General features: G+C 41.3%; 3 protein-coding genes across 8 annotated transcripts in view; 2 read left to right on the top strand and 1 right to left on the bottom strand.

The window, feature by feature from the left end:
• Positions 1-3,501: 3,501 nt before the first annotated feature.
• On the top strand, positions 3,502-9,941 carry gfi1aa (growth factor independent 1A transcription repressor a). Its single transcript, XM_017430743.3, has 7 exons — positions 3,502-3,651; positions 5,355-5,531; positions 5,655-5,846; positions 6,182-6,534; positions 6,624-6,761; positions 6,905-7,070; positions 7,957-9,941. Exons 2-7 carry the CDS (start codon positions 5,420-5,422, stop codon positions 8,133-8,135), a joined length of 1,140 nt encoding a protein of 379 aa, XP_017286232.1. The 5' UTR covers positions 3,502-3,651; positions 5,355-5,419; the 3' UTR covers positions 8,136-9,941.
• Positions 9,501-26,169, bottom strand: rpap2 (RNA polymerase II associated protein 2). Of its 6 annotated transcripts, none has more exons than XM_017430767.2 (13): positions 26,062-26,169; positions 25,884-25,932; positions 25,693-25,807; positions 24,260-24,358; positions 24,094-24,159; positions 23,914-24,002; positions 23,766-23,801; positions 21,189-22,224; positions 19,625-19,734; positions 18,691-18,762; positions 18,515-18,595; positions 13,310-13,378; positions 9,501-9,745 (listed from the first exon to the last, which is right to left on the bottom strand). In XM_017430767.2, the coding sequence occupies exons 1-13, from the start codon at positions 26,153-26,155 to the stop codon at positions 9,592-9,594; spliced, it is 2,070 nt and encodes a 689-aa protein (XP_017286256.1). In that variant the 5' UTR covers positions 26,156-26,169; the 3' UTR covers positions 9,501-9,591. The 6 variants fall into 6 exon arrangements, 4 of the variants coding, with proteins under 4 accessions (XP_017286256.1, XP_024865003.1, XP_017286257.1 ...); XM_025009235.2 differs by having other exon boundaries at positions 19,625-19,731; XM_017430768.2 differs by lacking the exon at positions 18,691-18,762.
• glmna (glomulin, FKBP associated protein a) overlaps positions 26,134-26,300 on the top strand; it is a 13,324-nt gene continuing 13,157 nt past the window's right edge. The window contains exon 1 of the mRNA XM_017430769.3: positions 26,134-26,262. The gene's annotated coding sequence lies outside the window, so the exon portion shown is untranslated. The remainder of the gene's footprint in view (positions 26,263-26,300) is intronic.

Below are 26,300 nucleotides of genomic sequence, written 5' to 3'. Positions count from 1 at the left end.
TTTTCATCAAGATGCCACACTGAGATGGGGGTGCGGAGGTGAACGCTCACGCTGAGACACTGGGACCAAACAGGGATGTAAAACCGGGGAAAGTCAGTTTAGCCACAATAGGCCATTAAAGCATGAATCCCTGACATTCTGTCAAATCGTCCGTATGTGGTCATGCTCTGCAGAAAAGGAACACTGCTTGAAGACTTTATCTCAAATCTGAGTTTCATTAAAGCACAAGAAAACTTGTTTTTTTTCCCCATCTGCAGGAAAGAAATATGATTTAGACAAGAGAGTAGAATTTTTCTAGGCCAGAAAAGGAAAGGACAAAACAAGGACTGAAAGGACACGGGCAAAACAGCGAAAAGCTAAAATGAGCGAAACAGGAGCAAAAAGCTGGAACCAGTAAAACAGTAGCTAAAAGCAAAAATTAATAGAACTGTAGCCAAATGATTAAACCAACAGAACAATACCTACAAATTAGCAAAACAGCATCTAAAAGCTAACACCAGAAAAAAAAGTAGCCAAAAGGTAAAATTAGCAAAACAGCAGCTAAAACAAATATAAAATGGCTAAATTGTAGCTAAAATCAAAGTAGAGCATAAAAAGACAAAGCAAACTATTCCCAGTCATGCTTTGATGTCTGATTGTTTAAAATAGCACAACGTTTTGAGGTGTTTGATTGGAAAAATGACTTCTGAACTGTGGGAGTAATAAAAGTTTGTTTGCAAAAGATTTGAAAGTGTTTCAAAAAATGGAGTTTCACAACAACAACTGTCAGTTGGACAATCTACGGAAAAATCTTCAAACTAAAACTGAAAAGATAAAAAGCGTAAAAGCTATCAGATTGTCAGTTCAGCCAAATAAAGTCCAACCTTACTGTGACTCGTTTAAACTTTAAATAATATTTCTACTGTGGAGTCTGTCTGGAGTCAAAATCCACTGATCTCATTGCTCCTTGTGAGTCGTTCTTTTGTTTTTGCTTAATTTTGTCTACGTTGTCTACACTACCAGAAGTCACAACAAACTTCTCTCAATCCAGACACATTTTTTGATGTATATTTTGCATGTTTTATTCAGAGGCTGTGGGACAATATACAGACTGAATTCTTTTAGTAAAAATAGTAATAAGGGTGCTTTAATGTTTCTGCACTGACTTCCCTAATGAGACCAAACCTTCTGTCTGTGTTGACTTTATCTCACACAAGTTAACTTCAATAAACCCAGAGATTTGGCTGAACAGCTGTGATACGACCAACAGATTTTGTGGATAAGATGGGAAGAAATGCACCACATTGAAAGAGTTCATGACATGTTTTATCAATATGTCAATATGTGCACGAATGCTGACTGTTTAGAGTTTCTTCTGTACACTTTTAGCAAATTAGTTTTGGTTTTGTAACTTTTGTACTTTTCAAAATATTTAACTTTATTTAAAATAAAATCTCTTTCTCTTTGAAACCTTCTTCAGCAAACTGGTTTATTTTTTTCATCTTATGCTACTTTTAGCTACTATTTTGCTACTTTTAGCTACTGTTCTGCTTCTTTTAGCTACAATTTCTCTCCTTTTTAGCTTATTGCACCTGTTTTGTTCATTTTACCTGCTGTTTTGCTAATTGCAGCATCTGTTAGCTAATTTTAGCTTTAGCTTCTGTTCTGCCGCTTTTAGCCTCTAGCTAGTGTTCTGTTCATTTCGGCCTCTGTTCTGCTTGTTTTAGTGTTAACGGCTGCATTTTGGCTTCTTCAGCAAACGTCAGCAGTCCCTCAGCACTCAGCGGCCGCACTGCATTTCCACAGAAAATGCAGTTTCTTTTGTTTTTACTGCATATTTACCGGGTGTTCAGATACAGATGTTTCTGGAGCTAAAAGCCAAAATCAAGACAACATGTGAGAAGCTGCTGTGCACTCTGCTCCTGATGTTAACATTCACACACATGTGGTGCAAAGGCTGCAGCCTCAGGTATATTTAAAACTACAAGGAGTCCCCCCACAGTGTGTCAAGGGCCAAAAAGGGCTTCGAAGTTGAGCTTGAGAAAATAACTTCCTGGCTTCAACCAGCACAGGTCTTTATTTAACACCGCGCAACAGCGTTCCGCTTCTTCGACAAGGCAGACAGCTGCCGCCGCTGCAAAAAGGCAAGAGGGAAAAAAATAAATAACAGTACAACCCCACCATCACCTGCGATCACTGCGACAGGGCCTCCGCTTCAATCACATACTGTCGTTTTTTTTAAAGAGCAAGAATCAGGACCTGTGGTGGAGGAGGGGACACGATGACAGGGGGCCTGTGGCAGCACTGATAGCGTCCTCTTTACTCTGCCGCTGGTTTCCTGTTTTGACTCAGTGTGTCACCCAGAGAGTAACAAGTCAAATCAACTCTGTCCCTGTCTCAGAGTGAGAACAATCAGTCTGACGGTAAAAGGTAAAACCTGGGCTGCTTTAATGTAGTTATCACCTGCCGCCAAAGGCCATACAGCAATCGTGTTTTTGCCTGTGTGTGTTCGTTTGTCTGTCTGTTAGGAAAATAGCTCATGAACCACTGGATGGACTTTAATGAAATTCTCAGCAAGTAATTATTTGTTGTACGTCTACAGCTGATTGGGTTTTGGAGTCATCCTGATTCAAGGTGGAAGCCAAAGCCTATCAACATTAACCAACACAAAAATGTCTCCAACTCAATCTGTTTTACACGGATTGAGTTCAAATCTGGTGCAGTAGCAGCTGAGAGTCATTCACAACACAGCACTACACACTGCACAACATCTTTAAACTGTTAGAGTCAACCCTGTTTATCTGTTAGCAAAATATCTCATGAGTAACTGGAAGGATTTTAGTGAAATTTCCAGAAACTAATCATTGGCTGTCCATCTATAACTAATTACCTGCTCAATTAAAGATGGCTGCCACGTGTAACTGACTGTAGGAAACACCAGAATGGCTACAAATCAGCCAGCTTTGCAGATATTGGGCTAAACCTCGGTGTGGTGGTAGCTCAGAGTCATCCTCACAATATACTCTGAGCGCTAACACATTTCACAAGATCTCGCAAATATGCATGAGACAGCACATTACACTTTTTTTTTCAAGTTTGACCAACACAACTACAACTCTGTCATTTCTCAACATGACATGATCTTAGCCTAAAAACTCTGGAGGTTCTAATGACTTTAATGACTTTACACTTTTCATTTTTTACACTTTTTAATGTTGACATCAGCATTGCAAAAAGAAGTTAAATGATTCATAGAAATGTTTTCTTTTTTAAATAGAAAAAGGTTTAGAGTGTGAGCTGTAATCCAAGCCCCCAATCAGAGAAGGAAGTCGTTTCTAAAAGGCAACATGATTTATTTTTGTACGATGCAAATGCAGAAACGGTTACAGCTCTGGTGCTCTCTTTTATCAAAACATGAATCAGTGTTTTTGTGTGTGTGTGTGTCTGTCTGCCTTGGCTGATTAACCGGAAAAATTAATTTTTAAGGGACGGGTGCGTGTGTGTGTGAGAGAGAGAGAGAGACAGAGAGAGAGAGAAAGCGAGAGAGGAGGGGAGTAATTAACAGAGCTGAAGTGTGTGGGGTCTCTCACAGATCAGGACTGTTTTGGCCCATCAGGATGGAGTGTGTGTGTCCTCAGAGGTGGGACATGGTACCTGCTCTGTCACGGCTCTGTGAGTATGGAACATGTGTCTCAGCTTCATGCCTCTGCTATCTGCCCTCTGCTTGCACTTCTCTCGCTCGCTGCAGCTGCATCAAACAAACTCTGTTCCCACGCGCGCGCGCACACACACACACACACAATCGATGCAGCTTTGCTTTTGACTGACCTCCAACATGAGCCTGAGTCCTCGCAACAATTTGCACCTCTGAGCCTGACAGATTTCTGCTGAAATCTGGAATGCATATCGCCCACCGGCCTTCCGTTCTAGATATCCAGAAAGACTCTCAGCTACTACCACGTCAATTTTAAGCCCACTGTCTGCCAAACTGACAGAGTTTTAGTCATTTTTGGGTGTATTTTTGGTGGCCATCCTGAATTAGATTGATTCCAGAAGTTAATCAGATGTAACGGTACATCCAAAAATTACTTTCCAAAAGTTTCAATAAAGTTGGTTCAGGGGTTTTAGAGATATTTTGCTAACAGACAGATTATGCCTATAAGACTGCTTGGCCAGAAGGACCAGTGGGAGGTGGGGACAGGGCTGCTCACAGCCCGACATATTTCTGCTGAAAACCAAACGATTTCACTGGTTCTTACCACTCCAAGCAGCTCCTTTTTTGGGGGGATTTTTTTGTCAGTCTAATTGAGGCTGTCCCAGGACGGGAGGGGAGGGGAGGGGGTCCTTTAATGATGTAAAACAATCAGACTGAAGTCAGTGTACCTGTAAAAAGATACCTGTGCTCCCCACCAGCAGGCTGTTGAACATACGACCGAGTGCGTCTCATTGACAGGATCACTTTTCAAGCAGGCAAACAATTAGGTCATTTATCCATCAGAGCTCTGTCCATGGGCACCAAACATGTCTTATTACTGTTCAACTGGAGAATTCACCAAGAAACACGCCATTTAAATATAGTTCATCTAAACTGGGGAGTTGTTGAACCAAATCCAGTCTCAGATTTACTTTCAGACATCTCTCTAACAGTCATCATGAAACCTGTAACAATATCAATCTTAACCCTCTAAGTAAGGATTTCTAATGTACTTTAAAATTTTTATTTCATCAAAATGTTCAGCTCGACTGGGAATAGTGTGCTGTGACTTTTAGCAATTATTATTTAACTTTCTTTCCAAAAAAGATTTCCTTGTTAAGATCTCTCCAGTTTTTTTTAATCATTGTTCTCTGAAATCTACTTCAGTAAATTTGCCTTATTTGTCTTCTTATGCTACTTTTAGCTTGCTGCTGTCTTGCAATTTTTAGCTCTTAGTTACAATTTTGATAGTTTTGCTCAGTTTAGGTTTCAGCTATGGCTTTGCTACAATTTAGCTACTGTTTTGCAAGTTTTAGCTGTTAGCAACAGCTTTGGTAATTTTAGCTTCTAGTTCCAATTGTTTTCTCGTTTTATCTTTTGTCCTGCTTGATTTAACTAACAATTCATTCTATAGCAAACTTTTTGCTGTTTTGTGGAATAACATCAAACTCAGCCAGTTGAATTACTTTTTAAAATAAAGTTTAAAGCACCACAACGGCTTCTATCAGGTCTTCTGAGCCATATTTGCCTGCACCCTCCTAGGATACCTAGTCTGTAGTGTTTTTGGCCACCTGCCCCGCGACACCTGGTAAACGATCCGGCCTCTTTGCGCATGCGTAATGGCCAGCCAAAATCCCAACGCAGTGTCGCCTGACAAGCAGTGGTGTTTCAATCTGTCCAGAGATCAGGTCACTGGAGAGGAGCAGAGTCCAGAGGAGGGTTTTAGACCTGGGGGGCCAGTTCAACATGCCGAGGTCCTTCCTGGTGAAGAGCAAACGGGCCCACAGCTACCACCAGCCCCGCTGCCTGGACGATGACTGCAGCAGACTGGACACCATTCTGGCTCGCGTATGCGCAGGTGGGTTCATTTCGTGCGTAATTACGCACGGGAATATTTAAACTTTACGCTGAATGAGAGTTAGATTTCCAGCAGTGAAATTGTAAAAAAAATTAAAGCAGTTCTCGTCTCTGGTGTTATTAGCGACCAAGTCTCAGGGGGAGGACGATGTGAGCGGCAGCGGCGGCGGCGGGGCCGAGCGAGGGTCGCCCGGCTCCAGCCTCCGGTCCCCGGGGTCCCTGTCCTCCAGCTCCCCGCTGAGCTGCAGGGGCAGCGTGTGCGACAGATCCTCGGATTGTGATTTCTGGAGACCACCGTCTCCTTCCTCCTCACCAGGTGGGCACAAGGAGGCAGGAAAGTTTGGGAATTGTTTTGTGGCCATTTTGTAAAAAGTTTTTTTAAGTTCTTCATTCTTATTACATTAGCTGTCAAAAGTAAAATAAAAAAAGAAACGGAACTGAATCAGAGAAAACAATTTGGTAATTTTTATTTTTATGGTAGAGATGAAAATGCTTTTTTTTTTATAAATCGGTGATACTGATTAGATTTATTTAGCCTATTTGTATTTTCTGCAAAAATGACGCGGGGGGTTTCCAGACGAACTCATCATTCTGTCATTTTGTGCCCTTTTGTCATTTGATCCCACTCATTAATCTCCGAATGATCCCCAGATTCAGAGAAATGTCCCACCCCCGCAGCGGACTTCAACATCCCGCTCTTCCCTTACCCCTGGTCCGCGTACTCCGGCTCGGAGCTCCGGCACCTGGCTCAGCCCCACCTCCGGGGCCACGGGGGCCCCCGCTCCCCGGCTGCGGACGACGGCAGCGGGGAGCGGGGTTACGCACACCGGGACCTCGGGGCCGGCTGCTACCGGGACTTCTCCCCCACGGCCCGCAGACTCTGCGGGATGCGGGACGGGGAGGAGTTCCGGCAGCCGCGCGCGGCGGAGATCAAGTCCGAGGAGGAGGTCATTCTGTCCAACCTGGAGGCGAGCGGATCCTACAAGTGCATCAAGTGTTGCAAGGTACAGCAGCAGGTGTGAGGAGAGGAAGGTGGCTGACTTCTTATCAGCCGATCCGCAGACTGAAAGGCTGATCTGTGATTTGTCCGCAGGTGTTCTCCACTCCTCACGGGCTGGAGGTCCACGTGCGGCGCACGCACAGCGGCACGAGGCCGTTTGAGTGCGGGATCTGCGGGAAAACCTTCGGGCACGCAGTGAGCCTGGATCAGCACCGAGCGGTCCATTCACAGGTCAGTCTGAGGCCCCGAACCTCCGCAGAGTCTGTTAGCAAAATATCCAATGAACCACTGGAAGAATTTCAGTGAAGCCACCGGATGCGCTTCTGCAGCCGGTTTACTGCTGCGGTCGGTTTCAGGGTTTCTGATCTTTACAGGAGAGGAGCTTCAGCTGTAAAATCTGCGGGAAGAGCTTCAAGCGCTCCTCCACGCTGTCCACGCACCTGCTCATCCACTCGGACACGCGGCCCTATCCGTGCCAGTACTGCGGGAAGAGGTTCCACCAGAAGTCGGACATGAAGAAGCACACCTTCATCCACACAGGTAAGGAGAGGAGGAGCTGATGGTGTCCAGGCCTCTTTCTTTCATGTTCAGCTCATTGGGAATCTTTGGTTTTTAAAACTTTTATTTTTAGTTTTTTTATTTTTGACTTTATTTACAAATATTTTCCCCACAGAAACACACTGAGATCTCAGTTCATTCAGAAACTTTGTTCTCTTTGAACTCTGTCACCAACCTGGCTCTGGTTTTGTCTTCTTATGCTGCTTTTGAGTTTTAGCTGCCATTCTGCTGATTTTAGATAGCTTTTTGCTCATTTTTGGTAGACGTTTTCTACTTTTGTTACCTTTAGTTAGCATTTTGCTTTTTTTAGCTACCTTTTTGTACTTCCATCTCCTACATTGTCTTTTGCTACATTTAGTTTTTAGCTACTGTTCTGCTGCTTTTAGCTTCTAGCTAACCTTTTGCTACATTTCATTTTTAGCTACTGTTTTACCACTTTGTAGTTAATCTACTTTTAGATTTTGGCTAATATTTTGTTTTTTTAATTAACCTTTTGCTACCTTTAGCTTTTAGCTACTGATCTGCTAGTTTTAGCTTTTATGAGCCTTTTACTATATTTAGCTTTTAGCTATTGTTCTGCTTCTTTTAGCTATTCCTCTCTTCATAGCTTTTAACATCTGCTGATTTTAACTAGTGTTTTGCTAGGTTTAGCATTAGCTTGCTAATATCAGCATTTGCTACATTTAGCTTGTGTTGCTTCTTTTAGCTAGCATTTTCTTCTTATAACTTTCAGCTCGTGCTTTGCTCTTTTTAGCTTTCAGCTAGTGTTGTGCTCCTTTTAGCTGTACTAATTCAGCGTCTTCATCAGTCCTCAGGTTTTCACAGATCAGATCGTTTCTCTTCTTCCTCCTGTTGTTGCTGTTTCCAGGTGAGAAGCCCCACAAGTGTCAGGTGTGCGGGAAGGCATTCAGCCAGAGCTCCAACCTGATCACACACAGCAGGAAGCACACGGGCTTCAAGCCGTTCGGCTGCGACCTCTGCGGGAAAGGCTTCCAGAGGAAGGTGGACCTGAGGAGACACAAGGAGACGCAGCATGGACTGAAATGAGACGATTTGTCCTGCCTCTCTGAGCACATCAGGTTTAGTTTGCTGTCTCGACCTGCTGGTTTCTTATTTAACGTCAGATTTTTATTTATCATTTGTCTTTTTATTATTATTATTACTGTGAAAAGGAGGAGCTGAATGTTTCATTTTCAAGGCTAAATATTTTAATCAGCTGTTAAATTTCAATCTATTTGTTTTATAGTGATGGATTAAATATGAGTTTAAAGAGTTTGGTTTTTATTTCTGTAGTTTGTTTTCTGTTTATAGCTTCTTGCGAATCAACCTTCTTCTGCATATTTTGTGCTATTTTAACTATTTATGTATCCAAATGTTCAGCTTGACTGAGAACAGTGTGTTATGGCTTTTAGTAGTTGGAATTTTTCATCCTTTGAATTATTTGAAGTTATTTACGAAATATTTCACCATAGAATCACATTGTGATTTTTCTTCTTGTGCTCTTTTTGGCTTTTAGTTACTGTCTCCCTAATTCTAGCTGTTAGCTACAGTTTTGCTAACTTTAGCTTTTAGTTATTTCACTGGTTATAGCTTTTAATCACTATTTGCTAATTTTAGCTTTTAGTTAGTTTTGCTACTTTGAGCCTTTGGATACTGTTTTGCTAATTTTAGCTTTTTTTAGTTAATTGGATCTCTCAGCTACAATGCTGCTCATTTTAGCTGTTAGCAACAGTTTAGCGAATTTTACCTCTCAGCTACAGTTTTGCTCATTTGTTCTTCTTGTTTTAACAGCTCGGTTGTTTTGTTCTTCAACAACTTTCAGCCAAGTCCTTTAGCTTTCAGACTTTCCTTTTCACAGAAAACACCAGCTCTCCGGTCCTCGCTCGTTTCGGTCCCACTCCGCTGATTCGTTGTGAAAAACAAGAAGCCGTGTTAAATCATGCAGACCATCAATCACGGCCCCCAATCCTCATGACAGCTCAGAGTTGATATCTGCAGCGTACAGCAGAGGAACGTTTCGCCGCGCGCCATCTGGTCAAAACCAAATATTCTCAGGCAAACGAATTGTTCACATACCCATATAACAAATGACATGATGGCGCCATAAAACGCCACATAAAGGAAGTCTGAAGGAATAGAGCAGCTTTTATTACAGTGGAAGTGCTTCTAACTGTAGCAATAAGCTGTTGTGTCCACATGGTGTTTTCATGGGGAAAAGCTGGGTGTGATTTGTACCTTTTTTTTTTTTTTTGGCTCTAGCAGAAGTTAAACATCCAAAGCTCCAAACCTCAAGGATCTGATTTGCACACATCTGACCACAGATTGTTTACACAGTACTGCTGTACAATCCATAAAGGCTCTGCTCTCAATCAGTTCACGTTCTTAAGAGTGAAAAGGACAGAAAACACGAGGTTCTTTTCATCGTGATATTGTTTTTTTATTGTGAAAAACGGCTGCTGCAGAAAAGACCTCACTGGACATTTTATGGTTGATTTCTGCACGCCTACTGGTGTGGATGTGTTGGGGGCTTAAACATCTGGACTAAGCTGAGAAGGTCCTGCTCCTGCAGGTCGAGCTCCTCCATCAGCGTGTTCAAATACTGCACGGATGCCGACGTCTCCAAGGCATCCTGCACCACCGGAGACACCTCCGACAACCTGAAACACACCAGACCAAAGCTTAGCCACACAGCTACGTGCTCAAAAAGGACAGGGAATCAAAGCAAGTCTCATAGAAGATAAAGTCCTGAAACATTAAGTTACATTTTGAGCAATGTAAAAAAAAAAAAAAAAAGCACCTGAACTATATTCTGCCACAAATTCAAACTGATATGATCCAGAAGGTTTTCTACATGAAAAGTCTGTTTTTCTCCAGTTAAACTTATAATGCACCTGTGCTAAAGCTTTAAATGATCATAAAAGCACTTGTTTGACATGTCAACCATCCTTTCACCCACTTTTAACTCACACTCAACAGTGTTTTTTCCAACATCACAAGTCTGATTTGTGTAGATGTTTTCATTCGGCGCAGCTGTAAAACTGCACGCTGCGGTTCACAAACCTTTCAGCTTTTCACTCGCAAAATGACAGGGATTACTGGTTTAAATGTACAAAGTTTGATGATAATCCTAATAAACAACTACAGCAGCAGTGAGAAAGAAGCTTGCACTGCAGCATGAAGTTTTGGTTTTGACTGTAGCCTCCTGCCAGAGGGGAGCAGCGTGAGTAGCTTGTGTGCGGGGAGTGAGGGATCAAACATGATCTTTACCCCCCCGTCTCATAGACCTGCAGGTCTTCAGGTCCTTACAGGACAAATGATACACCGCAGTCTGCTCTTGTCCCGGCAGTGGCTCCAGCGTAACATGTGGTGATGATGGACTCTGTGTCTTTGTTCTTCGGCTGTGGGAGAAAGGACAACCTCTGCTGTGCTTTTGATGTGAGCGAGCCGATGTTCAGCTGGGTGAGGATGGTGCCAAGGAAACCGAAGGTCTCCACAGAGCTTACTGTGGACTTGCACTGTGTGATGGGTTTGGATGGCGCTGGGTCCTTCCTGAAGTCCACCACCGCTGCAGAGCACTTAGCCCCAGGTTGGTCTAGTTCGGGGGTAGGCAACCCTGGTCCTGGAGGGCCACTATCCTTGCATGTTTTCCTTGTTTCTCTGCTCCAACACACCTGATTCAGTGGTTAAATCACCTCTTCATGTTCTGCAGAAGCCTGTTAAGAACACACTGATTTAAATCAGGTGTGTTGGAGCAGAGAAACAAGGAAAACATGCAGGATAGCGGCTCTCCAGGACCAGGGTTGCCCACCCCTGGTCTAGTTGGACCAGTTCAACAGACATTCAGTCTCCCACCTGTAGGCGGACTTGTCCTCACTGGAGAAGAGTCTGATCAGGGACAAGCTCCAGGATCTTGACAGGCTGGCGGGTGGAGGTGCAGCAGTTTGTGTACAGAGAAAAGAGCAGCTAAGAATACAAGTTGAAGGGTTTAGTTGCCAATAGTCATTGTGTCCATGATGATTTTTCCCAGTTTCGTCTGCTGCTTTCTAGTCAAACACTGGTATGTGTTTTGGATGACTCTCAACAACTACCACCATAACTTTTAGCTTAATATCTGTAAAAAAGACAGAGTTAAAGACATTTTTGTGTCTGCCAAGGTTACTAATCTAAGGTTGCTATCTTAAATTGGGTTGATTCCCAAAGTTAATAAGTTGTAGATGTGCATCTAACTTTCTAGGAATTTTTCAAATCTGTTAAAGAGATATTTTGTTAACAGACGAACAGACATGGGTAAAAACATTATCCTGCACCTTTGCCTCCGGGTGGATGGGGATAATAAAATGGTCTAATTGGTCAGAAAAAGTGTTTCACATCCAACTTTAAAGGCAGCTCTCCCCATTTCCCCGTCCCGTGCACCGGTTGATGTGCAGTTCAAGTTGAGTCTAGAGTTGCAGTGAGGGAGGGGGGGCATCCATTATTCAGCTGTCCCGAACAAAAGAAGCCAGGCGAGCTCCGCAGCTGCCACGCAGCGGATAGATAAGACAGAACACCAAATTATTCATGATGGAGGGATGGAAGGACGGAGTGAAGACAAGTTCAACGACAGCTGATGAAATCATAGAGAGCCAGTGGGACGCGTGACGAAGACCAGGTCCCTTTGGTAAGGACACGAGAAATAAACGGCACCTGTCATCTAACCCACTGCAATATTAAACATTAAAACTGGTCAGTTTAGCCAATAATTTACCATTTTAAGGAAGTCAAAACTTAAAAACAGTGATTTTAAAAAATAAACAATGCACAGATTACAAATCTTTGCAACATAAACCAGTTTGAGCAACTTTTAACTGCCTGGTGCTGAAAGGTGAGAGGTTGTAATTTAGACAAAACCCTCTGCCCAGATCTTTTTTTTTTTTTTTTAAATTGTATGAGGGACCTTCCTTCATTGGTGACAGATTTGTGCTGTAAACTGGAGTAAAAACTGCACATTTAGTGGATTTTATTTGGAAGTTATGATATCAGCAGAGTAAAGCAAACACTGAGGGGGTCATAAATCAGCATCCACCGAGGATCAGGTGAAGATTTTCCCAGCCGAGCGAGCAAGTTCAGGGGCCTCGTTTTGCTGGAGTGAATACAAAAAAATCTACTCTGTGTGTGTGTGTGTTTGACTTTAAAGTGTGGAGGGCTGATTGTGTGTGCCTACTGTGGTGCGTCGCGGATCTGGAGAGGGGCAATCAGGCTGAGATAAGACAGTGTGTACTCAAGACGGGAGCAGCACGGAACTGTCCATGAACCACACATAAGTTTTTATTTCTATCCTTATAAGGACAGTTTATTGACTTCTGTTCGTTTATGTTGCCTAACCTTAAACTCAGTTCAGACCTTGGCCTAAACCAGGGCTCTGCAACCTGTGGCTCTTTGTAGTGTTGACCAAAACTAACATGGAAATTAATATTATTTATATTCATAACCAGAAATGAAAGAGCTAGTTTCAACAGTTTTTCCCCGAAATCCACCAGAAAATTAAACATTTTAGCTGGAAGAATATGCTTCATTAATACAAGTTGGGATACTTCTATTATTAATTTACCATAAATATAGTAATGACAGGCCCTGTGATGGACTTGCGACCTGTCCAGGGTGTCCCCCGTTTCTCGCAGTGACTGCTGGAGACAGACACCAGCTCCCCGCGACCCAAAAAGGAGAAGCAGGTGTGTTTGATTAGTTAGATTAGTCGTTGGTTTGATTTTTTTCCCTTTGTCTTAACATGTCACCAATTTATTGTAAATTAATTTCATAATGTAATAAATTATAGATATTTATATGTAGCATTTATACAACATTTAAAGAATATGTTATCCTAATTTTATGCTTTAAGTATATTTCGCTGCTCTGGACAAATTTTATTTATTGGGAGAAGGAGCACAAATGGCTGTAAAGGTGGCAGACCTCAGCCCTAAATTTAAGCCCTTATCCAAAAATTACATTCCACCTTATTAGGATCCGGCTTTGGTCTCCATATGGACTACCAGTCCTGATAAGGTAGGTGATAATGCCAGACAAGGTCCTAAAAAGGTAACAAAAACCAGGTACACACAGACACACGCACATCCAACCAATGCCCACGTGTCTTGTGAAATGCACCAAGCAGCCGACAGATAACCCAGGATTTCCATGCCAAACTCTTTCCTGCGTGGATTTACATTCTCGTGTCTTAAACTTACAGATGCAGGAGCACCACAGCTACCAGGGTCCACTCAGGAGTCCTGTGGCCGATGTTTGTGTTGGAGAATCTGAGGATAAACACAACAGAGTGGGTCAGAGCTCACCAAAGATCAGCAACAGTGACACACAAATGCAAACCTCACTCATGTTATGAGCAGCCTTTTCAAGTCCGCTGTTCGGGAAAACCTTTTTATTCGGATTATAATAATTAAAAAGGCCTATTATTCCTTGAGGAAATGCATATCGCCCGCCGACTTTCAGGTCAGAGTGTTAGACTAAGATCATCCTTTGTTGAGAAATGACAAAGTCGTAGCTGTTTAGGTCAAATCTGGAAAAAAAGCTCTCAAGCTCAGAGTGTGTGTGTGAATGACTACTGACTACTACTCAGCTACTAACATGTCCAGTTTTAGTTCAAAATCTGTAAAACTGCCTGGGTTAAACACAGTCAGGGACATTATCGCCTGCCTTTTGACGGCAGATGATAAAAATGGGAAATCAGGACCGGGTTAGCTGAATGCTCAGCCTGCAGCAGTGATGTATGTCTTTCTGACAGCTTTGGGATTATTCTTTGGTTAGAGCCTGCTGTCAGCGAGGTCTTTCAGCAGCACAGAGAATTCCAGGAAGCAGGACTCAGGAGCCGTTCCTCTGCTGTCCTGCATGTTTTTAAAACAGTGATTTAGTAACAGTCCTGTTGAAAGCGTATAACCAGCCAAACGGTCTAAGGCAGGAAATGTTCGATCCTGGCACAGGGTTTTGACATCTTGACATGTTTTGGATTAATGTTCAAATCACTGATCGTTCCATTAAATTGAGCTACTTCTGGTTTCTTCTGGCACCAGCATGGTTTACACTGACACTTGAAGAGAAAAATCTGTTAATACTGTCAGTAATAAAAGTGCAGCGATACCTCCGGGAGTTAAAGTACTTCTAATTTATTTGCTTATTTTTGTTCTCACATTGCTCACATTGTCACTAAATGTTACTGAAACTGGGCTACAGATGGTTGAACTCCCCGGAGAGTTTATGTTTTTTAGTAAACATCTGCAATTGCGTGGATGTGCGTACGCCGGTCTGTTAGCAAAATATCTCATGAATGGATTTGAATAAAACTCAATTGGAATCAATCCAATTCGGAATGGTCATCAGACAACTGATAACTCAGTCAAATTTACAGATATTGAGCTAAAGATTTATTTTTGTCAGGATTTTCTAAAAGTACGCGGGTCTGTCACCATTATGATGCGTTACAAAACAGCAGAACCTGCTTCCACTCATGTCTGATATAAGCAGCAAGCTGGCCTAACCTCTAGCTGTGGTTGATGGGCGTGGGTTAAGATGTGACAGTTTCATGCATTTGTTACTGAGGTCTGGGCTTCCCTCTGCCCCAAAACATTGAAATAAAAACAAGAAATAATTTGAATCCATTTTTCTGTTTTGTGCTTTTTCCTTGCCAGCAGTGACTCTCAACTGGTGGGTCGTAACCCAGAAATGAGTCATGGAACCGTTTTCAGAGGGTCACCTGGTCAAAGAAATTGTTAAGATAAAAATAAAAATTCTGTTTGTTACGTCAGTCTTATGGTTAATGCTTGAATAAGTAAATAATTTAAGACTATATATATATTCAGTGGGTGGGTACTCAGCTAAAGCTACCTATTTTGAGTCTTTCTGAAACTAATTCTCAATATTTGGACTTTTTTCCTCCCCGTTTGTTCCTGAAAGTGCTGTTGAGTCTGTTTGAAAGTGAACTGTTACTGAAGTGAAGTGTTTTGGTTTGAATTAAAAAGCAGCAATAAAAGCAATAAAAAGGTCATCTTTCCCTCTCTAGTGTCGCCACTTGCTGGTCGCTTAGGTTTATCATTGAACTTGTTTTATTAGGTTGGCATACTGTAATATTTTATTCCTCTGTCTCAGGTTCAAAAAGCACCAGCTTTTCATTCAATCAGTTTCATTGATCAATCAATCTTCCTTGATCTGGGTATTTGGGTTGGGGCTTCGTCATTATGGTGTGGCGATGGGTCCTGGAGCCAGACCACTCAAGTAGCAACTCAAACACTGATTCACTTCACTGTCATCCACGTTTCTGAAATATTTGCCACAACATTTCTCCTTGCATCTGATTCCCATTTGGAGCCAAGAACATAATATGTTTGAACCATTCATCTTTTTGGTTTCCATCACATTCAGCTTATGACGGTTAATTAAATTAGTTATTGATTTACCTATTAAACAGTTAAAGTTTCTTCTGAGAGCCACTAGAGGGATCTGGTGTACAGCCTGTGGTTTGTGTAGGACAGTTTGAGGACCATGGCTCTTAACTAATGTGCTCCAAAGACGAGAGAATGTCTGAAAGCAAACCAAATTAAAATAAAGAATACGTGAGAAAGATAGCTGCAGGCAACACAATAATGCAACAGCAATCTGTGGAAACTAATTTTAAAACTTAATTTTTGCCAACTTTAGCCAAAGGTTTTACTCAGTGGATTGTTGCAACAATAAAAAATAAATAAATAAATAAAAATTTGATTTGGACAATGCCAATCGGTGGATTCCCAGAAGGATTTATGAGTAAACTGACACATACACTCCCTGGAGAACAAGTGAAGGCAGCTGTGTGGAGGTGGAGTTCAGTTTGTCATTCCTTCACTGCCCGAACAAAAGAAAAGCACACTACTGAATGATGCACATCGCAGGAAACTAGAGACAGGGATACTGAGCACAGAGTGAAAAGTAAGAAGGTATATTCAAACCCTGCACTGCATCTCAGTTATGCAACCTCTTTTATTAACTTAAGTGAGTTAAAATGATACTGTCAAAAGGTGTTTTGGCTTAATCTGAGCTGACGTCATGCAGAGTCATCCACAACAGATGAGCAGGATGTTTTACTACAGACACTGACACAATAAACAGTCTGTATGTCCACTTGTACAAAAGTAGATTATAAAACAACATTAAATCTCTTTGACAGAAGATACTTAGAGTTTTTACATCAGATGCACGTGAAAGAAGATAAATTATTGAAGCTATACGTTCTGACATCCTGTGTCCACCAGTAGGAGGCGACAGTTTTCATTAAATCTGTGTGAAATTCAGAACAATCAGTTAATTATCACCTCCTGCCAAAGACAAAAAGGCATGATTTTGCTCATGTGTGTTCACTTGTTTGTTGTGTTAGCAAAATATATCTCAGAAACCAGAGGACAGATTTTAATTAATCTTTCAGACAGTAATCACTGGATACACATCGAAAACCGATGAGCTTCTGGAGTTAACTCATTTCAAGATGGCCGCCACAGCCGCCTGACATTAGGAAGCACAAAAAAGGCTATAGTTCAGTCAATTTGTTAGAAAGAGATAAAAGTGGGTGTGGTAGTAGCTGAGAGTCATCCCCAACACATACTCTGAGCACCAACACTTCTTGTAAGAATGTTTTTTTTATGGTTTGACTAAACTGACTATAACTTTGTCATACCTGAACATAAGATGATCTTAGTTTAAAACGATGGCAGGCGATATACATTCCTTAGTGGTAATTAAATGCCAGGCTTTTAAATACAAAATTAAATCCTTCTTCAGGTGTTCAGAATTGAGTGCAATCTCCAACAGATTTACATTATGTTAAAGCTCCAGAGAGTTTAAAACAGATTTCATAAACCTCAATAATTTTTACTCTTATTACTCAGGTTTAAAATCTCAACATTACGAACGTTTGGTACCTTATCCTCCATAAAGGATCTTTGACTTATTTTATACTGTAGACAGGATTTGCTGATTATTCTTCATGTTTTGTACCATCAGCTTTATCTGATTAGTAAGTCCATTTCTGTATTTCAGTCCTGCAACAGGATCTAATAAACGTCGGGGCTGTAAAGCTTTAACCACTTTGTAATGTCTCATTCCTCTGCAAACACTCAGTGTGATCCGATGATGAAGCGTATCCGGTGGTATTTTGTTCCACTCTTTGCGCACACGTCTTAGAGGAACAGTTCAACTGCTTCCAAGTGGGGTTTCATTGAAAAGGTTATTTTTTTATTATTATTATTTTACCTGTTGTAAACAGCTTTTTGAACAGCTTCAGTTTGTTTAACTTTGACAGGTAGTCTGAATGCAGCTGAGAGCAAAGCAGACTGCGGCCGTCCTGCAGCTGTTTTACAGACTTTTACACTGTTGTCAGATTTACATTACGCAGTCATTTACACAGAAATCGGTGGCTAGCAGTAGCACTTCTGGCAAGAATATCATAATATTTCAGCCAGAATAACTGTGTAATGCAAAATTAACAATGCTGGAAAGGCTTATAAAGTAGTTTTTGCATGAACTGCTAAAAAAAAAATAAAAAAAATTGAAGTCTATAATTGTTTTAAGATGCAGCTATCCACTTTGGTCCAGTCTGTGTTCAGACAAGCCATTAGCTCATCAGTCTGGTTAGTTAAACTCTGAGACTCTAAGAGCTATCACAACAGGTAAAATGTTAAGTGTTCAGAACTTTTCCACAAAACTCCACTAGAAAATGAATGATCTCTTTAAAGTGCAAAGACAGCCCGAAGTTGTCAGTGTTGGATTTTCTGTTTCTGAATTCTCCAAACATTATCTGTTCGGGACAGGTGAGCACTGAAGACAATTCAGTTCAGTCTTTAGTGGAGTGTGAGCTGAGTGTTCGTTTTGGAATTTTATAATGAAAAAAAAAAAAAAAAGAGATAAACAACCTCTTGTTGCTCTTAAAATCCCTGCTGTAGCTTTCATTATGAATGCTGCAATCACAAAGTGGAAACAAACTTTGCCAAGAACACCAGTACAACTTGCTTCTTGATGCAGTGCTGTCTGAGGCATCACAGGTCACGGCTGCCTCTTCTCTTTACACATGATAATACCTCCTGATACAATGAGTCATTTTAATGACGTGATACACAGTAGAAGTCCCTTCTGAGCTTTTTACTAAAATCATTTGTTTAAGTATTTTCTCACCCATTCGATGCCAAACTGGAGATTCTCTTTTAACCCTTTGTTCTCAAAGATTCACCATTTAATAGATGTTTTTAATCCTAAATCATGTTTTTAAGCACCGATTCACAACACCTGTTTGAATAACACCTTTAATTATTTTTGTGTCATCATTAGCAGATTATATTCCAAATAAACACCGACAAGCAGTCACAACAATCACAGCGATAGGGTCATGTATGGGGGTTTGTGTGTTCTGTTCTGACCTGAAGGTCCGGACCAGATTGTTCAGGTCAGTGGAGATGTCGCTCAAAGTGAGGCCCAGTGGACCTACAACGCTTCTGAGACTGCACACAAGAACAGATGACAGACACAAATTCAATTATCAGCTTGTGTACGTGCGGTTTTCCAGATCAGTGCAGGAGCCTGTACACTCACTCACAAAACGAAAGTGAAGTATCCAAAAGGAACAGCTCGGTTTGGACCTAATTTTCTGGCACATCTAGAACGAGAGCTAGAGAGCATTAAGTTAAGGCATCACAAATGGAGTGATGGCGTTATTGAGCAACTGCCTGATAACCCTATAGAATAGTGATGGGAGCACAGTTTAGGTCTGCATGAGGCGGGGTGGTCGTGATGTACAACAGATTCATCACACAGTTCATGTACCAACCAGGACCACACACCCTGAATCAGAGACAAAAGTCCAGCTTAACTTCACATTTCCAAGAGAGAAAAAAACAAACAAAAAAAAAAACAGTAAATATTAGTCCTCCTGTTTATTTCTTAGTTATTATTGAGCAGAAAGTTTTTTACCACAGCTGTCAGCAATCAGGAAAGATAGTTACGGAGTATGCAAAGGCCTTTTTAGGTCTGAAAACCCTGAAGGCATAGTCTTTGAACAAGACAACGCCTGTCCACAGGTCTCCTGATCTTGTCCCAAACATGTCTGGGATGTTAGCTCTGTCGTGCAGTTTTATTTCTTTTCCATCACTCTGTCTGGGTTGTTAACCTTTGTTGTTAGTGAGAACAAGACGCTGTCGGACAAGCAAAGTCTCTGATGCTGCTTTACATCTCGACAGGAAATCTTGTTTTAAATGCATGTTTAGTGCTGTAACAACGCATTGAGTTAAAACCATCCATTTTTGTAACATTTGTTGATATATTTTTTGTAAAATGAAAACCTTTAAGCTTGGAACTGTTGGTTCTAAAAGATTTGAGTGATGTCCCTTTGTCCAAAACAACAACTCCATTTATTTGATTAGGTGTAGTTTAAATGTGGGAGTCAATAGTTAACTGTAGCTAAACAAATTGATGAGATATTTTTCTTCTACACGTCTAAAAAAAAAAAAAAAACACCACAGACACACACGCACCAGCTGTTGAGCTTCTCCACCACGATTCGTTTCTGGATGAGGTGCTGAGCGTGAGAGTCGATGAGCGGCAGAGCGGGGTCACTCGTGATCTGGTCCTGAACTGTTGTCTGCTGCGAGGACCAAACAATACTGGGTTAAAAATATTAAAACAATACAATAATTGCCTTTACACACTCTTGGTAACTAAACACAACATCAAACGGACATTAACATATCACTGTGTCATTACAGTCACGAGGGGAAAAGTCCATCCTCTTTCAGTCCCACAGTTTGACATATCAGGACATATTAAACATGATCCAGCTCTAAAATTATTCATATCTAACCCACCACTGATTCCACCATGTCATTATTTATTAAACAAAAATAAAGCCAAAATGAAAAAACTGAAGTCCACCTAAGTCAAGCCTTTGCTGCTTCCACAGGATTGAGAGGTTCAGAATCACCTGCTTTATCCAAAGTATTGATTAACTGATCATCATCAGTGGGATCACATCTATAAAAGCAGGAGTTTTATCAGTTTGCTGCTCTGGAGCAGACAGGTGTGTGTTAACACAACATCAACACAATCAGACATCAGCAATGAACTCAGAGAAACAAGTGTTGAAGCCCATTAATCAGGGAAAGGTTAAAGGTCTTTTCTGAATTATTATTCTATAGAAAGAAAGAGTATTTACTAGGATGTCCAGTCCAGTCTTCCTTGGAGTGAAAGCTCCAGTAAGTTTACCCCAAGGTCCGATTTTACAATGGTAAGAAACAAACAAACAAACAAACAAACAACAGCTCCACCTCAGGCTCTACAGGCCCCAGTTAGCAGGTTACATTTTATGACAGGACAACCAGAAAAAGATATGGTTTATCTGGAAGGGCTGACAGGAGAAAGTCTCTCTCTTTAAGATGAACATGGCAGAAGGACTTTCGCTGGACAAGTCAAGTTTTATCTGAATGAAACACAAGACTTAAGGCCAAAGACCAAAGGATCCTGGAGTCAAGTATGAGACCATCTGTCCAACAGTCGAAACTTGGACCAAACTGGGTCATGATGCAACAGGACAATGATCTTACAACGTAAAGAAAAGATCATGGTGCTGCAGTGGTCCAGTCACAGTCCAGAACCTCATTCTGAGTAAAATGCTGTGGTGGGACCTTTAGAGAGCTGTGCAGAAGAAAACATCCGCAAACTTCAATAAATTGACTCAACATTCAAAAGAAGAGTGGGCCAAAGTTCCTCCACAACCATTTGAGAGATAAATAAAATCAGTCAAATCACCACCACTGAGAGTTACTGCTGCTAAAAGAGGTTGAACACTATATTAAATGAAGGAGAGGAAACACATTACCTCTGCTTTTTGGTTAACTTGTTAAATAAATTATATTTAACCTGTTTCAAGTCATGGTGAGAACAAGAGGAATGTTTTTATTATAGCCTAACATTAACATTGATAAAGGTTGTACCTACATGTCATCATTACTGTGCAATAAATTAAAAGTATTTGCACATGATATCTACAAAGTGCCTCCATCTGGACTCTTCCAGGAGTCCGACACGTTTTCCTCCTCTCACCTTGTTCCCATCCAGCCTCTGCTCCTCCTCAGGCAGAAGCCACGCCCCTTTATAAAACTCTCTGACTCGGAGCTCCAGCTGTTCCGTCTGCCTCCGCAGCAACTCATAGTCCGGCGCTGGAGTTGATGGCCTCTTTTGCCCTCGAGCAACAGCCGCTGTCACGTCGTCGTCTAGATCATCTTCATCCAACTCCTCTTCCTCTCCCTTCTCTTCTTCCTCATTGGCAAAGGAGGAAACCAGTGAATGGCCGTCACCATACAGGAACTTGAGGGTCTCCTCTGTGCACCATTCCTTTAGCGTTGTCTTCAGACCTTCCAGGAGACTGAGCCGCACCGAGTCCGGTTTGGTTTCTGCGGCGTGGTTCTTCAGCAGATCCCGCAGGCCGGCCGCTCCTTTCTTGCTCATCCCCACCTGGGTGATGCTGAGACCTGCTGGGTTGTGGCTGTTCTGCTCAGAGGCAGTCAGAGCTGTAGAAGGGCCGTGTTTGCTTCCTGATGACGGTGTAGTTCCTGTAGACGAGCGAGAGGTGAGTGACGCTTTGTTTTCGGTCTCTGTGTGTGTGTTGGGAATGTCCGTCTCTGACAAACTACATTCATTTATCTTTGCAGTGGCTTCTTCCACACTTTGGTCCTCAAGGGAGTCTCTCTCCTGATGAGTATTTAATGTGTGAAGCTTGTCAGCTTCTGGCTCACTCCTTTCATTCTCGTCTCTCAATACGTTTTCTTCCTCCGTGTTGTGAATTTGATGGCGTTCAGTTTCTTTTTTAAATCCTTCTCTGTTCTGTTTCCTCCTTTGTTCGACTTTCTTGTCTTGATCTGAGCGTTTTTGCATGTCGCCCCAGTGCACAGAGGGTCTGTCCTGCTGGGAGAGCACGCTGGAGACGAAGTCCTGCTCCTGTTCACCGTCGCTGCTGTCACCTCCTGTAGGGATTTGCGGAGAGCCATGAAGGTTTTCAGGTAGAGTGGCCTGCGGGTTCTCAACGTCGTCCTCTTTGAGGCGCCTCTCTGACAGCATCACCTCCTCACCCGAGCTCCCACTAAACACACACATGTAACACTGTTCCAGCCTCAAATCAATCAAACACTGACTTATAGGTTGTATTACAGACAATAAAACTAAAGTTTTGTTTCTTATTTAATTTGATTATACAGTACACTCATTCCTTCATTTCATGCCCAAAAAGTTGGAAGGAAGGAACTTATTAAGTCATCTTCTTTTGTCTGCTCCCTTTAAGTGTCTCCACAGAAGATCATCTGCCTCTGCAGATCCTCCTTCACAACATCCATGTGGTCTTCCTCTTTCCTTCCTTCCTCCTCAGCAGCTCCATATTCTACATCCTTGGTCCAATAAATTCACTGTCCCTCCTCTGCACATGTCCAAACCATCTCAACCTTTTCTCTCAAACTGTCTCCAAACCTGAGCTGTCTCTGATATATCTGTTTCTAATCCTGTTCATTTTGGTATTTCCCAGTAAAACATTAAACATCTTCATCTCCTTCTGTCTTTTTGTTAGAGCCACTGTCTCCAAACATCCCAGCAGGTCTGACTACCATCCTGTAAACCTTCCCTTTCACTCTTGCAGCGATCCTTTCGCCACACGTGTCTCCATCCACTCCACCCTGTTTGCACTCTCTTCTTCACCTCTCTTCTGCAGAATTTGTTACTTATCAACTTTCAATACATCTACTCCTCGCCGCTTCAATGTTTCGCCCGTCTCCCTCTCATTCACACACATGGAGTCTGTCCTGCTTCTACTGATGTTCATTTCTCCTTTCTGCAGAGCAAACCTCCACCTCTCCAGGCTCTCTTCCACCTGCTCCCTACTCTCCCTACAAATCACAGTGTGGTCTGCAAACAACATCTACGCTCACATACTTTTTCGCCACACCTGACTTCCTCATACAGGACCTCAGTTCCTCCCTACTTTACTTTCTGGCTTTAAAAGAAACAATCCTGGGCTTGTTTTGATCTTAATTAATGCAACTTTTGCTGCTGTCTTCTGTCCGTACCGCAGACTTACTGCCTTTTGTCAGATGGATGGGTCAGTCAGACACCTGCTTACAGGTGTGCATGTTTACCCACCCCACCCCTCTCTGTTGTCATGGTTACGAAAGATTATCCGTTTGACAGAAGCAGACTTCTACTAGCCTAATGTGACGCTCAAAGAAAGGAAGTAGCTCTGATATGTGTTGCATATTTTTAGCATTATATTCAGACAAATCAGCTTGGGATTTCAAATATTTAAAACGAATTTTAAAAGGCCTTATTTACCATGTATATAATGAAAAAAGCAGAACAAAATAACACCTAACAATCTTTTTTGATTATTGTTCTAAACAACCATAAGCTCTAAGTGTTGTGCCAAGAAATGGCAACATTATAAAGTCATTAAATCTTTACTGTCAATTTTTTTCAGAAAGTGTGCAGGTCTGAAATGCAGGAACAGATGTTTATGAAATTAAGCTAAAAAGACAAAACATTATCTTGCATTCATTTGATGTGAAATGTAAAAATATGCCAGAGAAAATGTAAAAATGAGTGAAGCTAATTGAACAATTGTAAATACAGAGTACGTACCCATCTCCCGTCTTCAGTAACTTAATTTCTGGAGGACTGTCAGTGAAAGAGTGAAAGTGAAAGTTCACATAATATTTAAAGCATTTTTACATCCACTAAACAAATGTTAAGGCAGCGTTATGAACAAAAAAGAAAAACACCAGTGTACCTTTCATGCTGCCTGAGCCAAAGAGGCGTCTTTGATATTTGCAGCTCAAACTCTTTGGAGGCTTTGTAGCAGAAGTTACTGCAAAAACACTAAACACAAAATGGAAGGAGGTTTTAGACTTCTATTTCAATAGGTTTTATCTAAAAAAAAGGCATAATAAAATCCCATAAAAGCACTCACCTTGCGCTCTGTGATATCATACACTCTGTTTGTTTTAGTAGATATTTTGTACTGTTGTGTGGGGATCTACAAGATGAACAATAAAGTCTCAAACCGACAGATCCAGATGATTAAATATGAGAGTTTCAGGGTTTAGATACATGACAACTGAGATAAAGTGTCTCACCTTGCCGAGTTTATTTGGACATATGGGATAGCCACACAGTTTGGTGATGAATCTCTCCTCCACAGTGTCTTTGTAATTAGCTAAAGTGATGAACTTTGCCTGTAAAAAATACAGAAATACAGCCAGTAGTTTTAACAAAAGTCAAACATGAATCTTCAAAGCAGACATGCAAAAATATATATTATATAGGCAGCTGTTTTTCTATTCAGTATCACTATAAACTGAATAAATTAAGGCCTAATGGCTGTTAGTGTCACCCCCAGTATTTGATTCAATTTTTCAAGATTAACTTATCTTTTGGCTGTATAATCTCAATAAATAGCTTTAAATGTTTACATCCAAGAAGTTAATGGTCTCACAAGTTTCCTGCCAACAAATATGGATTAACACTTTCAAAGAATATTCTCAATAACTTTTTTAATTTGTACGGAAAAAAGAACAAATACAATTTAATTTAGGAGCTGAATATTCTTGTTTTCTAAAACTTATACCTTTTTACTAATAATTACAAGAGAAGGCCGTCACACAAAGTCTAGTATTATAAGAAAAGTCCAATGGTTCAGGTCTGCTAAAACATTTAGTAACAGCTTCATCTTCTTATTTAGCCTTTTACTGGTTTTTATGTTTTAGACATTGAAATTAGGAGGTGAAATCATATTTTCTGTATTTGAACAAATATAAACAAGAATTATATTTAATATTTATGTATGTTTAAAAAGCCAAAATGTTTTGTCGGTAAATTAGTTTTGAGATACACAGACACACTTTCCTTCACCTTTCAGCGTCAATGATGGTTTTGCACAGGTCTGTATGTCTGTCTGTTAGCAAAATACCTCATGAATAACAACATGAATTTCAATGAAACTTGCAGAAAATAATCTACAACTGATTAACTTTTGGAGTCAAATAGATTCAAGATGTCTGACACAGACAACTGACCTTAAAAAACACAAAAAAAGACTATAACTCAGTAAAATTTACAGATACTGAGCTAAAGTTCAAAGTACTAATAGCCCAGAATGATTTCCACACTTACTTGGAGCAGTAACAGATTGCACCAGAGCTTTGCTTAAAACTTTGACATATTAAAGTAAATACTGACTGTTAGCAAAATATTTCATAAACTACAGGATAGATTTTGATGAAACTCATCAGATGGCTGCCACAGCTAACTGCCTTTTGAAAACACAAATGGCCACAACTCAGTCAATTTGACAGATACTGAACTAATAGTTAGTGTGGTAATAGCTGAGAGTAATCCCCAACACATACTTTGAGCACTAAACATTGCCTAAAATCTTTGCTTAAACCTTTAGCATTATTGTTGAATCAACTCTGTTGTCTGTTAACAAGACACTATGATATGAATCACTGGGAGGACAGAGCTGGTTCTATGTGCAGCAGGTTTTCCAGAGTGAGATGAGATACTTTACAGAGTCCAGCAGGAAGTCCTCAGACACCCTGTCCTCCAGGAACCTCTCCACCACCTGCAGGGCTCTCCTCTCCAGCTCCAGCCTCTCCCTCAGCCTCTCCTTCACCGCTTCTCTCCTGACAGAAACAACAACAGCCTAAAGGAGGCGCCCCTGACACACAAACACTCAAAAGAAAGAGGACTTCTCCTCACCGTCTGGCTTCTTCTTCGGCGGTCAGAGTTTTACCAGGTTTCCCTCCTCCTGTCAAACCAGAACAATGTTAAAGACAGAAAACAGCTACGGACGCTTCATAACAACACGTTTCTGTTTCCTGTTGGCTTATACAGAGTTTCTCTCTTAATGACAGCGTGAATCTAACTGAAAACTCACCTTTCCTGGAGGTTTTAGCCGGACTTTTCCTCCTCTCTGCCGACTCCATGCTGCTTTTCTTGTTTTCTTCCCGTTGACCTCTGACCGCTGACATTTTTTATTTAACTCTACGGCAGCCGGGACGGTCAATCCGAGTAGTTCGCGCTGCAGTCAGGAAGCGTGAAGTTGGAAGTTTTTAACCTTTATAGTACAAGAGGAGAGGTCGGTGACGTTTTTTTCTACTGTTAGATTTCTCTCTT

This window comes from Kryptolebias marmoratus, linkage group LG20 (assembly GCF_001649575.2).
Source record: "Kryptolebias marmoratus isolate JLee-2015 linkage group LG20, ASM164957v2, whole genome shotgun sequence".
In the NCBI taxonomy this organism is placed as follows: Eukaryota; Metazoa; Chordata; class Actinopteri; order Cyprinodontiformes; family Rivulidae; genus Kryptolebias; species Kryptolebias marmoratus.
Note: the sequence above shows the minus strand (reverse complement) of the source record. Positions and strands in the feature narration are given on the sequence as shown.

Bases quoted from the DNA above. Each gene is read 5' to 3' on its own strand.
- rpap2 (XM_017430767.2), bottom strand. From the start codon at position 26,155: ATGTCAGCGGTCAGAGGTCAACGGGAAGAAAACAAGAAAAGCAGCATG. The intron at 18,596-18,690 runs GTGAGTGAGTGT...TCTTGTGTGCAG, and splicing joins GGATACTTCACTTTCGTTTT to TCTCAGAAGCGTTGTAGGTC. The intron at 13,379-18,514 runs GTCAGAACAGAA...GTTTATCCTCAG, and splicing joins AATCTGGTCCGGACCTTCAG to ATTCTCCAACACAAACATCG.
- gfi1aa (XM_017430743.3), top strand. From the start codon at position 5,420: ATGCCGAGGTCCTTCCTGGTGAAGAGCAAACGGGCCCACAGCTACCAC. The intron at 5,847-6,181 runs GTGGGCACAAGG...AATGATCCCCAG, and splicing joins GTCTCCTTCCTCCTCACCAG to ATTCAGAGAAATGTCCCACC. The intron at 7,071-7,956 runs GTAAGGAGAGGA...TGCTGTTTCCAG, and splicing joins GCACACCTTCATCCACACAG to GTGAGAAGCCCCACAAGTGT.